This window comes from Neoarius graeffei, chromosome 12 (assembly GCF_027579695.1).
Source record: "Neoarius graeffei isolate fNeoGra1 chromosome 12, fNeoGra1.pri, whole genome shotgun sequence".
NCBI lineage: Eukaryota > Metazoa > Chordata > Actinopteri > Siluriformes > Ariidae > Neoarius > Neoarius graeffei.
Genome location: NC_083580.1, coordinates 27,038,796 through 27,057,830, shown reverse-complemented (window position 1 = coordinate 27,057,830; position 19,035 = coordinate 27,038,796). Strand labels below are relative to the sequence as shown.

At 42.8% G+C, this 19,035-nt stretch overlaps 1 protein-coding gene across 1 annotated transcript in view; it reads left to right on the top strand.

Annotated features, from left to right (window-relative positions):
• Positions 1-19,035, top strand: part of olfm1b (olfactomedin 1b) — a 255,548-nt gene that overhangs the window by 171,620 nt on the left and 64,893 nt on the right. The window contains exons 4-5 of the mRNA XM_060934849.1: positions 16,018-16,237; positions 17,782-17,888. Of these exons, the coding sequence (XP_060790832.1) occupies positions 16,018-16,237; positions 17,782-17,888 (327 nt within the window). The remainder of the gene's footprint in view (positions 1-16,017; positions 16,238-17,781; positions 17,889-19,035) is intronic.

Sequence of the window (19,035 nt, the reverse complement as noted above, 5' to 3'; positions counted from 1 at the left end):
TTTCCAAAATTGTTCTGTGTTTTGAGCACTTGATTTTTGCTCAGATTTCACAGTAATTTGGTTTCTGGCCTCATAATTGCTCTTCTACATTGTGTGCATAGATGTGTACTCACACATTCTCTTATGCATCACACCAAGACTCTAGATGCCTGAAACATACACAGAGAAGGGAGTTAAGGAGTAGGGTTAGATTGTGTTATCTTTCTTTCTTATTTATTTATTAAGCATGATACTATTTAAGTGCACTTTTTTTCCATGTATTTATTTAACCCCACCTTAGAGATTCCAGTACTGCTTAAACCTGCATTTCAATGATTTATAAGGTCTATTTCGTTTCAAATATCTACAGCTTGCTAACTATCAAGCGGAGTAAATTGGTGAGGTTATGTCAGATATATAAATGGAGTAATTGAGTCTTTATAAATAACTTAATCTACCTATTTTGCTGAAATACTATATTTCAAAATTGTAGCAGTTCCTGATGCGGGTGGAGCACAGAAGCACAGCAGGCAAGAGTTGGTCACACACAACCTCTTTATTTCACTTATTTTCAGCTTTCTTTCAGTCACTCACTCACTCAACATGCACACATGCGTTGTGGTCAGGAGGGAGCCCCTTTTCTCTGCTCTCCCCCTTCTTTTATGCTCCGTCCCTGTAACAAAAACACACACACATTAATTGACTGACAGCAGGTGGAATGACTTAGCCACTAACCTTCCCTGACCCCGCCCTCCATTCACAGACTGCTGCGTGGCCACGCCCCCGCTGCCACATAACCCCACCACCTGACTCAGGCCAGGGAGCCTTCCAGCCTGAAGCTGACTCCCCCCGACGGGACAGGAAGTCCGCCACCACTATCTGTGCCCCTGGCCTGTGGATCACCTCGAACTTAAATGGCTGGAGGGCGAGATACCAATGGGTGATCCACACATTGGCATTCTTCATGTGGTGGAGCCACTAGAGGGGTTCGTGGTCCGAACAGAGAGTGAAAGGGTGCCACAGCAGGTAGTATTGGAGGGCAAGGACCACCCACTTGATGGCAAGACACTCCTTCTCTGTCGTGCTGTATTTGCTTTCCCGCATTGAGAGTTTCCGGCTGATGTACAGCACGGGGCACTCCTTGCCCTCCACCTCCTGGGACAAAACGGTCCCCAGCCCTCTGTTCAATGTGTCAGCCTGCAAAATAAAGGGGAGAGAGAAGTCAGGGGAGTGTAAAAGTGCCCCCCCCCCACACACACAGTGCAGCTTTTACCTCAGAGAAGGCCTGTTGGTACTGCTCCATCCACTGGACCTGATCTGGAGCCCCTTTTTAGTGAGATCGGTTAGTGGGCTGGTGACGTCCGAATAATTAGGTATAAACCTACGATAATAGCCAGCCAGCCCCAAGAACCATCCTACTCCCTTTTTGGTCTTGGGCAGGCCGCAATCGCTGCAGTCTTGTTAATTTGGGGATGCACCTGCCCATGACCCAAGTGGAACCCCAGATACCCTACTTCCACCCACCCAATTGCACACACTTTTGGGTTAGCTGTGAGGCCCGCTCGCTTCAGCAACTTTAGAATGACCCTAAGGTGTTCCAAGTGCCGCAGCCAATCATGGCTGTAGATTATTATATCGTCCAGATAGGCAGCCACGTAGGCAGCGTGAGGACAGAGGACCCTGTCCATAAGCCGCTGGAACGTAGCAGGCACCTCAAATAACCCAAAAGGGAGCATGACAAATTGGTGTAATCCAAACGGTGTGGTAAAGGCCGTTTTTTTTTTCTCTCAGGATAGAGGAGTCAAGGGGATCTGTCAATATCCCTTTGTTAGATCCAGTGTCAAATAAAAGCAAGCAGCACCTAACCGATCAAGCAACTCATCAATGCGAGGCATTGGGTATGCGTCAAATTTAGACCCCACGTTGACCTTTCTATAGTCCACACAGAACTGGACCGACCCGTCGGTCTTGGGAACCAGGACCACTGGGCTGCTCCAGTCACTGTGGGACTCCTCGATTATGCCCATTTCAAGCATGGCCTTGAGTTCATCCCGAGCCACCTTTTTCTTGTGTTCGGGCAAGCGGTAAGGGCGGCTACGCACTACCACCCCTGGGGGGCATTTCGATGTGGTGTTCTATGAGGTGGGTACGACCAGGAAGGGGCGAGAACATGTCAGAAAATTCCTTTTGCAACTTGGCCACCTCCGTGAGTTGGGCCGGTGAGAGGTGGTCTCCACAAGGGACCAGAGTAGTCCGAGATGTTATCTTTTTCACCTCCGGTCCCATTCCATCTTCTCTGGGACTACCGACGCCAACGCCACGAGGACCCCCTCATTCCAGCATTTTAAAGTGTTGAGGTGGTAGACTTGCAATGCCCCGCTCCTATCCGTTTGCCTCACCTCATAGTCGATGTCCCTGACTCGCCGTGTGACCTCGAAGGGCCCTTGCCACTTGGCAACTAATTTGGAGCTTGACGTGGGCAATAATACAAGTGCTTTGTCTCCCAGCGTGAACTCTCTAAGGCGCATGCCCGTCATACAGCCGGATTTGACATTCTTGTGCCTGCCACAAATTCTCCTGGGTTAGGTGTGTGAGGGTGTGGGGTTTAGTGTGCAGGTCAAGAACATACTGGATTTCATTTTTGCTAGGCGAAGGTCCCTCCTCCCAATTTTCCCATAGCACATCCAGAATGCCACGTGGCTTACGCCCATATAATAATTCAAATGGAGAAAACCTCGTGGAGGCTTGCGGGACCTCTCATACTGCAAATAACAGGGGCTCAAGCCACTTATCCCAATTAAGTGCATCTTCACTTACGCATTTCCAGATTATGTTCTTGAGTGTTTGGTTAAATCACTCTACTAAGCCATCCGTTTGTGGGTGATAGACACTGGTGCGGATGGACTTAATCCCCAGTAACCCATACAGCTCACATATTGTGTGAGACATAAACGAAGTGCCTTGGTTTGTCAGGATTTTTTCAGAATCCCGACCCGGGAGATAAAGTGGAAGAGCGCTTCCGCAATACTGCATGCTGAGATATGGCGGAGAGGCACTGCTTCCGGATATCGTGTTGCATAGTCCACCAGAACTAAAATAAAGCAATTTACCCTCGTGCCGACCAATCTAATGGCCCGACAAGATCCATCCCAATTTGCTCAAACGGGGTCTCGATTAGAGGAAGAGGGCACAATGGTGCTTTTGGAGTGACCACGGGATTTACTAATTGGCATTCACGGCATACCGTACACCACTGAGGGACATCCTCGCAAATCCCTGGCCAATAGAACCGGGCCATTATTCGGGCAAGTGTTTTATCTTGCCCTAAGTGTCCAGGCATGGGATTAAAGTGAGCCACAGGGAATACAAGTTCCCTGCAGCTCTTTGGGATTAACAATTGGGTTATTCGTTCACTAGTTTGAGTGTCCTGCGTTACTTGGTACAATCTATCTTTAATAAAAGCAAAATAAGGGAAAGTTGGTGCCGCGCTTGGCTGAAGAGTTTGACCATCAATTACTCTCACTTGGTCAAATGCATGCCGCAGAGTCTGGTCTCGCGACTGCTCTAACGGGAAATCCCCAAGGGAATCCCCAAGAGAGGGAGGAGGAGCGGGCTGCTCCTCATTCCAATGCAGTGCTGACGTAGATGGCTCTGTGACAGCTTCTCCAGTCAATGCCACACCAGGATCTTCCTGTGACCTACTCGTGCAGGACCCACTATGTGTTAAATATTCCATCAGCTTTTTAAACCCTGGCCAATCAGTACCCAAAACCAACGAGTGGGTGAGACGAGGACCAACCGCCACCTTTACTCTATGCATTTGGCCCCGGAATAGAATACGGACAGACACTAAGGGATGACTGTGAACATCCCCGTGCACACACAACACTTTCACTGCTTGTGCTCTCTCCAATGCCTCACCTTGCACCAGGCATTGGTGAATTGAGAATCCACCAAAGCATGATATGTATCCCCTTAAACACTTACCAGTGTGCGATACATTCCGGCCCGATCGGGGGCGGTTTCTGGCGCGTCAGGGATCCGGATCACAGTTCCCACCTCCCTGGCGGAGCTCCAACTCTGGAGATGCTCTGACTCCCCGCCACGCCAGCACACCGGCCCAGGCTTTCCCTCTGCACTGGCATTATGGGTGTCACTCACCTGAGGAGGAGAAAAGACAGAGACAGAAGAGGGGAGGACACCATGGGTGCAACGGGCCAGCTGGGGAAGAGCTGGCCACCGCCTCCATGGCAGGGGAACAGGGTGGAAAGGGGAATGAGAGACGGGGGGAAGAGAGAGAGAGAGAGCAGAGAAGCGAGGGGAGATGCCTCGTCTGCCTGCTGTCGGAGCTGCCTCCAGATGGTCCTCCGCCAGCTTGATGGCTCATCCCAGCGACGCTGGGCAATGACACTGGACCCATTCCGCCGTTCCTTCCGGAAGTCGAGAGAGAAACCTGTTCCAGTGCCACCAGATCGATGATCCCGTCGGTGTCGCGGTCTTCCACCCTCAGCCACCGCCGGCAGGTATCCCGGAGTTGCTGGCCGAATGCAAATGGCCAGGTGACCTCCTCCAATGCCAGCGTCTGGAAGAGCTGGCGATGTTGCGGGGAGCGGCCGACCTGCTGCAGGATGGCTTTCCTCAGGTCAGCATACACCAGTTGGTTGTCAGCAGGGAGCTGCTGCGCTGTGAGCTATGCCTCGCCAGTCAGGATTGGGAGGAGACGCGCCACGCGCTGCTCCAGCAGCCACCCCCACGCCTCGGCTGCTTGCTTGAAGAAGAACGCTTCTGGGTTGTCCTGCAGGCCCATCTTCGTGAGGGTGCCGGCTGCGGTGATGATCGATGCCCCTGCTAACGTGAGCAGATGCCGGAATGCCTGGCGATCTTACTGCTGGGCCAGCATCAAGGCTTCGAAGCGTTGCTCTTGTTCCTTTCGGAGGGCGATCAGCGCTTGATGCTGGTTCTGCTGGGCGGTAGCGAGGGCAAGGATGAGCTCTTCGAATGGGGAGGACTCCATGGGGTGGTTCCCTTCTGTGCGTCCTGGGTTTCGGCACCACTGTAGCAGTTCCTGATGTAGGTGGAGCACAGAAGCACTGCAGGCGAGAGTTGATGGTCACACACAACCTCTTTATTTCACTTATTTTCAGCTTTTCAGCTTTCTTTCTTTCACTCACTCACTCACTCACTCAACACGCACACATGTTGTGGTCGGGAGGGAGCCTCTTTTCTCTGCTCTCCCCCTCCTTTTATGTTCCGTCCCTGGAACAAAACACACACACGTTAATTGACAGCAGGTGGAATGACTTAGCCACTTACTTTCCCCGACCCTGCCCTCCATTCACAGACTGCTGCTTGACCACGCCCCCGCTGCCACAAAAATCTATTGGAATATACAGTCTGCAAAAAAAGTGACATGACAAAAAAAAATGAGAACAGCACTAAAGATAAATAAATGGGAATTAACACTTACACTGTCCTTCTGATTCTGTATACGTGTGAAGGAATGAACTGAATCCCTAGTCAATATGAGGTTTCACTGTTTCAACCAGAGGAGAATGGGCTTCTAATGCTAAGCCCCGTTTACTTCTAAGGCTTTTTTTCTGTCTTTTGATCCATCCAGCCTGACACATCTGGGTCCATCCAGCCTGGCACTGGCTGGAAACTCTTACAGTAACTCCACACATCATATTATAGTCTGTTCTGTTCAGATAAACACAGTTATGGCCACCTTTAACATTTTTTGCCAAGCCATAGTCTTGGTTTTCAATCCTCTTCTGGTCAGCCTGGCTAGCATTCATTTCCTCATGTCGAGCTCATGACAGGATCCCCTCATGCCTCATATAAGGACTTCCAGCTCATATTTCCAAACATACTACAGCTGTCCAAAACTGCACACACGTTCCCCTACTTTTACAAATTAAAAATCACTCCTTAAACCACTTTCATTTGAATGTTTGGCCATTTTCCTCACAAAATGGGGTTATGTAAAAATTTAGTTTTGAAAGAAAGACCACCTCAGACTCCACCTCACTTTTAGCTAACATGCTAGTCATCATCCTCTTTTGATTCCCTCTGATGATATTTTCCCCTCCCACCTTTACACTCCAACAGCAGAAGCTGAGCAGAACACCAGCCCAAATTCTGTGATTTTCCCCTTTTACAGGTCCATAATCATTCTCCATACAACTATCAACTGATTCAAATTAACCATGTTATTAAAAAAGACATCTTTATCCCAATTCCAAAATAGACATGACCAAGTGGTATATACTAGGTGTCGGAGAAGACATCCAAGGCTCACCCACAGTTTTTTTTTTCTTCTTTTTTTTAATTAAAAGGTGATGAACCACCACCATGACATTTTTGCAAGACATTGTTGACAGTCAAGCATATTTTACTTTGCTGCCCTGGGCTAAACACCACAAGAGAACTTTTTTTACTCGCAAAATACCTTGGATGATGTTTTTAAGAAGGTACCACCACCAAAAGTGTTAGTTTCTGTCACATTTTAAAGCAGCTCATTTATTACCTCACCCAGGATGGAGTCCACCGTGGAGGGAGGTATTGTTTTCGGTCAGGTTTCTTTGTTTTGTTTTGTTTTTGTTAGCAACATTACGGGAAAACAGCTGGACCAATCTTCATGAAACTTTCAGGATAGATGGGCATTGGTCTCAAATAGAATCTCCAACATTTTGAGGGTCATCCAGTCAAGGTCACGGTGACCAAAAAGGTTTTAAAAAAAAAAAGCAGCTCTGAGCTCAGACATGGAGTGCTGCCTTAGAAAGACTCCTCCCACAAACAGGCTGATTGGATCACTACCTGCCTCATTTGCATACACTGTGCTGTCATTGGATGGTTTCTTGGTTCGTTTACATACGCAAAGAGGTTTTGGCCCCGCCCACTTTTAAACCCCATTGATTAAAACTTCTCCATTCTGTTGATTTATTATTATTAGCTCACCCACTATGGACTAGACTAAAGAAATTGCTTTCAGACACGTTTATGCTTATTACAGCAGAGGTCTCAAAAGTAGCCGGCTGTAGTAGGATTTGCCGCCGTCTATTTCTGACTGAGTAACAAAAAATATTTTTGTTTACATATCTGTACAAAACTGAGCAGCACGTGATGTGAAACTAAGTTTTCATTCACTAAATAATGGCCAGGGTTCCAGCTGGCACTCGTCACACTCGTTGCTGATGAACATAATCTGTCAGTGACAAAGAGAAAATTACTAGTAGTCATCAGGGTGATTTAATGTGTCTCATCATTATCATGAATCATCTTTTATGGAAATCCCTCCGTTTGCTGAAATCCAATAGTCTGGCTAACGCGACTTCAAAGCTCTACGAGCTATTGGTCTGGCCAAGATATTAAGCCCAACCGTTTCCCAGAGCCCGTGGTTGACCTGCCTCCCTGAAATGCCTCAGTTTGCTACTGGTCGAAGCCAGAAAAGGCTGTGACGAAGCTTAAACCAATCACATCACTCTTTCCTCTGACGTATGTGACGCGACGATAGGATTCTCGCTGAGCCCCATTGATTTGGCTACCAGCGGGGCTAACTGGTAGATTAAACTCTTACCGAAGCCGGTCGGGAGCAAGGCGAAAACGTCCTTCCTTTCAATAAATACCTCCAGGGCTGCTCTTTGCTCCGTTTTCAATGAGAACTTCCCGTTGAATGCTTTCAATACAGCATTCGTGAATGAAGCGCTTCCGGCATAGATTCTGTAAACAATCTATGGCTTCCGGTCGCAGTTCTACTCCGTCAGTGCCTTGAACACGCCTCTACCCAGGGCCGTTGGAGATGCTCAAAGTTGATTGGTTCCCGATTTTTCGGGAGCTTGGAAGAGCTGTAGATAGCTTGACTGGCCAGACTAAGCTCGCAACAGGCCCTCGTGTTGCGTCATGCTTAGGATGGGCGGGCCCAGGCTAGAAATCCAACCCCAGTGAAGAGACTTTGGGAAGCCAGAATGTGAACAATGAGCGCGTGCTTGTGACCAATAAAAATCGACTACACATAAATGACAACATGAGCGCCAAGCTTTTGACCAATCACAGTGCGTCTTAATCGGCCTGATGTTGGGGTGTAATTATCTCTGCGTGTACCGAACAGTGATGCAGTCTAAACTGGCATATGTATTTATTTATTTATTTAGAGCAAGCTTCTTCAAGCACTGAAGATGATTTAAGGGCCAAAACAGCCACGGGGGAGGCACACTCAGAGCCCCGACCGTCCCTGAGCACATCGGGGACAGTCAGTAATACAGGGGTCAGTATTTAATTAAAAAAAAACGCTCAACTGAAAGCGCTGGCAGCCAGCAAGCGCCCTAAGGGAGCTCCGTTCCTGGGCGATAGCCCCCAGGTATTTTCACCCTCAAACGTAAGAGATTAATAGAAAACTGACTTGGATGTCATCTGGGATTTTGAATGTTGTAATATAATAATGTAGCTTAGAATGTGTCTTTGTGATCCTAAATGAAAGATGCGAGTGAGAAATTATACTATTTTTATTAAACTGATTATTAATTTTAGTACTGACATTAAGTCAGTGGACACGTGCCTCAGTTTCCTGAGACGTTTTGGGTGTTGATGATGATGATAAAGAGACAGAAACTGAAGTGAACGACAAATTTAAAAAGAGCAGTGCAAAAATCAGTGATAAAGAGGTCATAACAGGGATCCCAGACGTCCGCTATTTAGCGGAATTCTGCTATTTTTCTAGCCAAAGTGGTGGTGTTTTTTTTTTTTTTTTTTAAATCTCTTGTATATCCGTTAAAAATATGTTTAAGTAAAATGACCATCAGAATACGTTCTGATTTGGTTTGCTTGTTTAGCGATGTTTTTGTCAGCTTCGTTTGTTCTTGTTGACATTCGGGAACACTCGGAAGTTAAATTGATGTAAATACCGCGAGACTGTATGCGATAGAACAAGAAAACAATATGGCTGCGCCCATTTGCTAGAAAATGTGTTTTAACTCCATTCGTGCTTTTGTTTCTAATGCGTTGAACTTAATTCAATATGCAGGGCTGTGAAATTTCCGCGGATTCTGTCGAGAAAAATATCATCTTCACAAAATGTCTATTTTTGCATTAAAAATCATTGGGGGGGGGTCTAGTCAGTTTTAATCACCTTGCACGAGACCGGCGGCTCAATACAGCCGGAGTCGCGGAGTTTTATGCCAGCTGAGCGTGGAACACGTCTTGACTGCAACTCAGGAGCAGTGTTGGCAGATTGGGCGGTTTCAAGTGCATTTTGGTGGGTTTTGAACATATTTTGGGCTGGAAAACGTCAGCAGTATCTGGCAACACTGCTCAGGAGTGCATGACAGAGCTAAAAATAGCTATTGCGTGACCTGCCACCGCGTACGTGAATTTTGTACTTACAGGGTGCAAGATCAGACATGGTTAAGATGCCATCAAAAAGGAAAGCTAAGGAGGTGTTTGAGAGAGATGCAAAGAAGGCTAGAAAAGAACACAGACAGACTGAAGGAAAAGATGAAAAAGAACAAGTTTGCAAAACTGAAAGAGATGGTGTTAAAGAAAAGAAAATTAAAAGACTTTCATTAGATGCTGTTTGACAGACTATGAACATTTTGTAAATAGCTTTAATAGAGGAATGCAAATACTATAGAACTAATAACGAATAGCCTTACTGAAAGATGAATTGAAAGAAATAGCTGGGAGTGATGCAAAGAGGAATAGAAGTAAAAGAAAAGATGTAAATAATATATTAGATAAGAAACATTAGTTTTTTTAAACTTTTGCTCTGTAGACAAGAGACATTGTGACAGATTCTTGGAAAAAGCCGGGACATAATACAAGAATTAAGTGTAATTTGGAAGACAACAGGTATCTCTTACTTAAATATTGAGCATGATTTTTCACAAAGTCATTTTGAAAGGCCTATCAAAGTTTTCTTTTATTAACATTTCTTTAAATTGTTATTTACACATTTTTTTACTTTTATTTTAAGAGGTAAAATACATAGGCACTTATTAGATATTTCAAGGTGTTTTACATGGATCTTTCATTTTAAAAGAGAAAACTGTTGATAGGTATTTTATATGGCAAAATGAAGACCAAGACTAGTCAAATATTTACTTGTTGAGATAAATTTTTTACTTGCAGGAAATGCTCAGAATACACCATATAACACCTAAAATGGCTTGGTGTCTGACCCCTGGCTTATGCTGGGGGGCTATGCCCCCCAGACCCCCCCTTTTCCTCGGATTTCTTATTTACAATTTCACAGCCCTGAATGTGTCATGGAAAAAAGATATCATCCATAAAAGAGATAGCGGAATAGTGTCCGGGTTAGAAGAAGTATATTCTTCAAAGCTACATTTTCATCTAATTTTTATAAATAACAAATTTTTTTTGCCACTTATGTTTAGTTTAGTTATGGTTTATTTGATAGGGACAGATACATATCATGCAGGCTGTGCAACAGCCTAACAGTAGGCATCATAGCATTTATAGCCATAGGCTAATTTCCAATGCCCGTCCCTAGAAGGGCTTTTAAAATAATGTATGAGTGATTCCACGCTTATGGGTACTGAAATGGGGACATGAACTTATTTTTAAAAATTCACCTAAAACCATTTCTTTTTTTTTTACCATCAGGTCACAAAACATGTAATCTTTAATGAATGATATGTTAAAAGATAACTTTAATTTTCTGAGATGTAATAAAAACATATTTATATGCCAAAGTCAGAACGTAACAGAAGTGTTGTGTACATATATATTCTCAATTTTAACAATGTAGAATTACTTTTTGAAACATAGGAAGGTGATATTTTAGCAAATATAATTAATAAACATGTGTAGTAGAATAAACATACACATTCTTTCAATAAGATTAACATGGTATATAGTTAGATTGTAATTAATTTGTAACAGACGCGAGATGGACAATCGTAACAGAAGTAATGTAACAGACATCATTTTGGAACTCATAGGCTTGACTTTGGCATATAAATGTTTTTATTACATCTCAGAAAATTAAAGTTATCTTTTAACATATCATTCATTAAAGATTACATGTTTTGTGACCTGATGGTAAAAAAAGAAATGGTTTTAGGTGAATAAGTTCATGTCCCCATTTCAGTACCCATAAGCGTGGAATCACTCATATAAAAAAATATTTATTTTAAAAAGCAGCCTATCCATTCATCCAGGCCATTCATTCAATCTAAAATACAGCCAATATACATATACATAACTAACCATATGTCAATGTCCATCCACATATCCATTCATCCACTAAATATAAAATTAGTAAAATTAATAAAAATGGTCAGACATTACCTACCTTTCTTTACAACTGCTCTACATAATAAACATACTGTCATGAACACACATGCACACCCACTAATTCAAACACACACACTCAAAATTAACAGCCCCCATCCCCCAACCCACCAGCACACTTAAGATCATCACACACGCGCACGCACATAAAATCGACATCCCCCACCCTACTCACCCAACACACACACATGCATATTCACACATGGCTACATACCTGGTTGCTTTTTAGGAACTCCTTCATCTGACTCCTGAACCACCCATGATTATGAATGGCCTTGATTTCAGGGGGCAAACTATTCCATAAATGTAGTCCTTTAATTAGGAATGAGGACTGACCAAAGGATGTTTTACGGTGGGGTATCCTACAGTTCCCTGCTACAGCACCCCTGGTGGACCGCCCAACAACCTGCATTGGTTGGATAAGGTCACAGAGCACTTGAGGGGCTTGGCCATGCAGGCATTTATAGATCAAGTTAATATTTGACAAAGCAATATAATTATCAAAACTTAGCATGTTCAGGTCCCGCTGGACATCACAGTGATGAGCTCTTATTGGCCTCTTACCTAGGGTCATTATGTCATTGATTACAAAATATGGCATCAAATAGATACACATTATTGTTAAATTCTGTTGCTTTTCTATGTTAAATCTATGTAAAAAATGTGTTCTATAGCATCTTTAAATGTTAAAATCTCAACAGCTTCAGGGGGCTTGCAGCCCCTTTGACCCCTGCTGATAGTTTCTTACATTCCTCTATTTTTTTTCAATTACTGCTGGGATCCCTGTTATAACCTGTGAATGTGTGTGGGTGATGATATTTCTTGTAAAGTTAGATAACCTCGCCAATTTATCTATGCCAATCACCCTTAAAAAAAATAAAATACAAGCCTCAGGAAAACTGGACTGAGCCCCCGGTCTGTTCAATAGCTCAGATAGAAACGGACTCTATTTTGCTGTTTACAATAAATTGGAAATTCCTCCCCAAATGCCTTGAAACTGTGTCTCAGATAAAGCCAGTTTTCCATTTTTCTTGCCTATGGTTCACGGTGAAAGGCTTCAGCCTTTTTAATTGTACCCTACTATTCTCTGCCTCATACACTTTGATTCCCCTAAACTTTGAGACCACTGTTACAGAGGGAAAGTGTGTTCCACTGAGCTCTAGCGCCGGGCCATTTCCGGGAAATAAGAGTTTCGGTCATGGTGACAGCATGTGTATGTCAGCCTTGGTTCGAAGGTTTCAGCTTCGAAAACTGAAAGAGGTAAGAGTAGAATAATATAAAGTACAGACACTTGGTGTATTTTTTACTCCTGTGATTTTTAAAATTGTTCATTTTTGGATTACGCTTCATTTTTGTGGCTACTGCCTCAGAGAGAGTGTGTGTGTGTGTTTCGCGATATCTTCCTTCATATTTATCATAAGTGCTACCGGGCAAGGTTTGTTTTGCCTGGCAACACTTGGTTATTTATTCATTTGGTTTTTAAAGTATATTTTATGTAATTCTATTTGTTTTAATTATTTACTTATAAAGTAATTGTAATACTTGCTTTTTTTTTTTTTGCCATGATATAGCCTCAGGTGCTGACATGGCATTTAAAAAAAAAAATTCACCCACCCCCATCAACTAATTCAAAAACGTTGTCATTCTGATAGAAATGGTCAAGAACAGATGTATCCAACTAAAATTTCTAAGGGTCTAGATACATAAGATTCCTTGATTTGACAAAAGTCTGGATAAGCAACTAACATGATTGAATGGTAATAAGGGTTATCTTTTAGTGCTAAACCATTAATGATTTGTCTTATTTATAACCAAAATTAATGTGGTTACATTTTGTTTCATAGTGGCACTTCAGTAGACTGAAAAAAAGCTACATTTATTTGAAATTTGATGCAGGGAGAATAAACAAATATTTCTCTGTCCATTTGTGCTTCAACATTGTTTATCTAAACCTAGACTGACTTTTTAAACAAACGTTTTCAAATCATTAATCAGATGAGAGTGTAATTAAAATAAAAGCTGTTCTAAAATCTGAAAGCTCTCACCCTTTATCCAATGTGTCTAGTAGCTAGTCTTGCCTCTAGGTGCAACAGGCTTATCGAATCAGTCTCATGTAAAAAGGGATCTGTCTCATTAATCATTAATTCGAGTGTCTAATAGTTTATAGCTAAACTATTAAAATCAATGGAATAACTTAGTGGTGATGCTGCTATAGTTTTAGTGAGTATTGCAGCTCTAATGTAATACGTTTGCTTTAGCTCTATAACATTCATATAACAACCCAATGGGTGAAGGCAATTAGAATACTTGTTTGGCAGAGGTTGGCACTCAGTGAATGTTGTAGCAATAGCCAGGACACAGTTTACTCCAAAGGTACCATTTATTGAAATAGCTGACACGAATTAGCAAACTAATACTGATCAGATATAGCAACAATAGCAGCCAAGGAATAATTCAATATAAATGGTGATACAATGTATACAGCAATAGTCAGTAGAATAATAACCAGCAGTAAACAGAGTAAGAACTCAGCAGTGAATATGATAGTCAATGCACTAATGGTGATCAGAAGTAATGGGCTATATGCAAGTGTTAGTGTAGGGGTGAGTGAATGTTAAAACGTGAGAGGGAAATCGTGTGTGTGTGTGTGGGCGTGTACGCAGCTACGTACTAATGAGATGAGGAGCTAGGGAGAGTGAGTGTGCGAAGGCACACAACAAAGAGGAGGGGAGTGAGAGAACGAGGCTGTGCGCGCGCATGGGCGAGATAGGTGTGGTATGTGAATGTAGTTCACAAGCCTTTGTGCTAGGCTCTGCCAAAAGGGGGTTGGGCAACAAGGAGAGTGACAAAGGGATCTGTAGCTTAAAACTAGTCCCAGCTAGGCCTTAAACCCAAACGTCTACTCAACCCTTAGCTACTCCTGAAATCCCAATGTTGAGGGGTGTGGTGCGGCGGAGGAAGTTAAAAAAAGAGAGAGAGCATGCACAAGCTACTTAATACGGATAGTAAACAAAGCAAATCAAACATCACGCGGTCTAAGACCAACTTTCATGTGAATCAAAATGCATACATTTAAACCATAAATGAATTCAAATAACACTTTTTGCATTAACTAGCCACAGCTAAGACTAACAATTGCCCAGATGCCAGCCTTACTTGAGATTGCTCTTGCTTGGCGACTGAAAGTGCGCCATCTGTTATCCGAAGACAGTGCGGAGTGCAGGTCCAGGGAGAAAACAGTTCTATTCCTTTTGCTTTTACAGCTCGTCAGCTGAAGATCTTCGGTGTCCTGTTGGTCATCCGATGATCTGGAAGGAATCTTGTTTATAGTTCGTCGATGTTGCGAAAGGGGAAAGGGATCCGGTCACCTTTTTTCTTTAAAATACTGCATGGGCTGCAGTAACTAACCCATTCAGTTATTATTACAACTATGTGAAGATCAAACACATTGAACTTTGGCTAAAGGTCCGGTATCAATAGCTTGTTCTTTGTCCTTTAGCACAGATGCAACGACGTCTCTCTTTCACCCATGGGGATCCACCACCACCAGAGAGAGAGAGAATTTCGATTCCGCTGCAGGTTTTAAAGCACAGTTGTGACGTCACTGTATTTGGTATCCGGTATCATCTCTGTATCCAATATGAAGCACAAAGCTGGACTCTCTGGTGACGGTGGCAGAGAAGAGGACTATGGACAAACTACTGAACATCATGGACGATGCCAGTCACCCGCTGCACACCGTCATCAGCAAGCAGAGGAGCCTGTTCAGTGACAGAATGCTCCTTCCCAAGTGCAGGACTAACAGACTTAAAAACTCCTTTGTCCCTCACGCCATCAGATTGTATAACTTCTCTCTGGGGGAGGAAGGAGCAGTAGCCTAGCCTGACAAAAAGCAATACTGGACAATGTGCAATACCTCTCCTGCTGGACTTTTTTTCCCCTCCCCATATCGTATTCTTTTTTACATTTGTATATGTAAATACTTAATTTAATTTATCTAGAAGTTTTCTCTATTTTCTATTCTCTGTTTATCCTGTAATGATGCTGCTGGAATTTTAATTTCCCTGAGGGAACCCTCCCAAAGGGATTAATAAAGTTCTATCTAATCTAATCCCATTACAGGGAGTCAGAAGAATGGGCGGAGATAGAACATGGCATCAAGTACAGGGATTGTTGTGTTCAATGCTGTAACAGTGGAAGGGGAGAAGATGGGCCATAAAGTGAAGCAGGGAATTGTGGGTACGATGGCTACGGCATGGCAGCCCCCCTACACCTCCCATCCAATGAGATGCCTTAAAAAAAAAAAGTAGTCAATGAACTACAACCAATTTGTTTATCATTTATTGGCACTGCAGTATTTTTTGCCCCCAAGTATTCATTTTGGTCCTCTGAAATACTTGCTGGATTTGCATCTAAACTTTTTTTGTTCTGAAAATTAAATTTTCCAATGATTACTACAAATAATTTAAACCCATGCCCATAAAATTATGACTGAGGTAGTTCAGCCAGGCAAAAGCTATGTTGGTGCAACCATCCCCTAAAATCAGTAGTCCTGTTGACTTCAATAATTTTACTCTCCAAAAGTCATATAATACTTTTTTTGAGCTGGCAAAGTAGTAAAATGCTATTTAGGGGATCAAAGTGATTTATTTTAAAGGTCATATTGGAAAAGAGGGCTGGGCAACAAAATCTATATAGCAGGCCTGAGAATGATTTGTGGGATTTGTTTAGGCCATGAAGGAGAAAATGGCAGAACTGAGGCCACTGATTCCTGTGTTGGAAGAGTACAAGGCAGACGCACAACTTGTTCTGCAGTTCAAGCAGGAAGTGCAGAATGTGACCACCACTTTGGCATTGCTTCAGCAGGAGATGGGAGCTTACGACTATGATGAATTGCACTTGCACGTCACAAGCTTGGAGGAAAGACTCCATGCATGTATGCAGAAACTTGGTATGTACATACACACCATTTGACACCAGTAAATTACATTTTTTCTTGTTTTACAGTACTTTTGTAAACATATACATGGCAGGGTTTATTCTTTTGTGGTCTATGTAAGGGTGGTTAAACTGCCAAGAATGATATATGTTTCCAGATATATTACATTTGTATATTGTCAAACAAATGCACAAATCACGAGTTACAGCCTATAGCTTTCTAACTCAGATTGACACTGATCTCTGCTCTGCATATGATTTTATCAACCATATATCATTATCTGACATCAGTGTGAAAATGACATCCATCCATTATCTATATAGCTTATCCGTCAGGGTCATGGGGATACTGGAGCCCATCCAAGCTAATTTCAGGCAAGAGGCACTCTGGGCAGGTCGCCAAGCTTTCACAGGGCAAACACAGAGATGACCAAGAAGAAGAAACCTTTATTCGTCACATGCACACTTCAAGCACAGTGAAATTCATCCTCTGCATTTAACCCATCTGAACCAGTGAACACACACAGCAGTGAGCAGCCACACCAGAGCGCCCAGGGAGCAGTCAGGGGTCAGGTACCTTGCTCAAGGGCACCTCAGCCCAAGGCCGCCCCACGTCAACCTAACTGCATGTCTTTGGATTGTGGGGGAAACCGGAGCACCCGGAGGAAACCCACGCAGACACGGGGAGAACATGCAAACTCCACACAGAAAGGCCCTTGCCGGCCGCTGGGTTCGAACCTGGAACCTTCTTGCTGTGACCAACCATTCACAACTATGGACAATTTAGAGTAGCCAGTTGACTACAGTCTTTGGACTGTGGGAGGAAACTGGAGCACTTGGAGGAGGCATGGAGAGAACAAGCAACCTCCACAAAGAAAGGCCCCAGTCAGCCATGAGGTTTGAACCTACAACCTTCTTGCCGTGAGGCAGCAGTGTGAACCACTGCACCACTATGTGGCCCATAATGTAATTTCATTTAATTTAATTTCATTCTACATAAAAATGGGATTTAACTTGGATTTGAAAGAAAGAACAGAAGTGCAGTTATTGAGAGCTTGGCAGAGGACATTCCATAGTTTGGGAGCCATGTCACAAGTCAGTCTGCAAAGTTACACAAAGCCAGTTGAGTTTGTAAGTAGATGAGTTGTAGTATGTAGAAGCTCAGAAAGATAGGCAGAAGCAGGACAATGAAAGGCTTTGAAAGTAATAAAAAGTAGCTTATGTTAAATACAAGAAGCAATAATAAACAATTTAACTGGTACAGCTCTGGTGTGTTAGTGCTTTAGCAGCTGATTTTTGAATGTATTAAAGTTTGTTCAGAGCTGGTAGAACAATAAAAAGAGCATTATCGTAAAAGGAATGGACTAATTTTATATATAATATAAAATATACTCTGTGTGTGTGTGTATACAGTGCTCAGCGTAAATGAGTACACCCCCTTTGAAAAGTAACATTTTAAACAATATCTCAATGAACACAAACAATTTCCAAAATGTTGACAAGACAAAGTTTAATATAACATCTGTTTAACTTATAACGTATGTATGTGTGTTGCAGCATGTGGAAAGCTGACGGGCATCAGTGAACCTGTCACTATTAAAACATCTGGTTCTCGCTTTGGATCCTGGATGACCGACCCACTGGCTCTAGAGGGAGATAATCGAGTGAGTGTGTACTGTATATATATATATACACACACACACACACACACACACCCCTCACCAAATATATGGTCATATTTATAGTTGATTTCAATGTGCAGAGTGACAATTTAATACCAAAATTGCAGTATTCAAACCTCAGATATAGCTACAGACTTGCACAGATGTGCATGTGGAGTGGAATTTGAGTACCTCAAAAATGTGTGTCTAGTTATGCACAGTTCTGACCTTGAATGGAAGGTTTTGTTTTGTTTTGTTTTTTTTGCACAATATCAGCTTCTGAAAGGAATAATCCAGTGACAGTGTCTCACAGTTTGATGCAGCCACTACATGCCCCCCTTAAATGTACGTTTTATGCTGTGAATACATGCCATGCCACTGGAGCAATATGTGAACGATCAATTACTACTAATTAATTAATTAATGTCCATGTGATGTCCATGGAAGGAGATTAGCGGAGACAGCATCTTAATTGAAGACATTGCTTATCTTGAGGACTGATTTTTTTTGTTGTTGTTGTCATTTCTAGCCTGGCAAGCCAGACTAAATGTGAATATTTACACACTCGTAGGCAAAAATATTTTTGGCCGCTAGGCGGGTGGGTCTAGTTTACTAGGCTATGTCACTTCATAATTTTATCAAAAACATGCTGAAATTGTCCAAAGTTTTTGTTACTGTACTTCTAGTTCACTGTGCAAAAAAAACATTGTGTTGGATCAAGTGCTGCTTTATAAGGTACTGAATGATGTAGGTGGAAGTCATTGTTAAAGTAATACAGACACCTAAATAAATTCACTCTTCCCTATGACTCCGTGAAAATATAGTTGCGATAATTTTCACCCACAATGTGATTGTGAATAATAAGGCTTTGATAATAAAAAAAAAAAAAAAAAGTGAAAAAAAAAAACCACACCAAAGTGGCACGATCGAGCAGACAGGAACTGTGGCACCTTGTTGTGACGTTGATCGGGGAATCTCCAGAAACCAGAAGTGCGCGCACAGTGTCTGAAGCCAGGACTTTTAAACATCATTTTCCATCACTACCAAAGGAATACAGACAAGCCCAGTCACATAACATGGCAGTTTATTTAGAAATATTATGGTATTAAATGATCCATAACCCTGATCTTTGCTCATACAAGATGGCGGC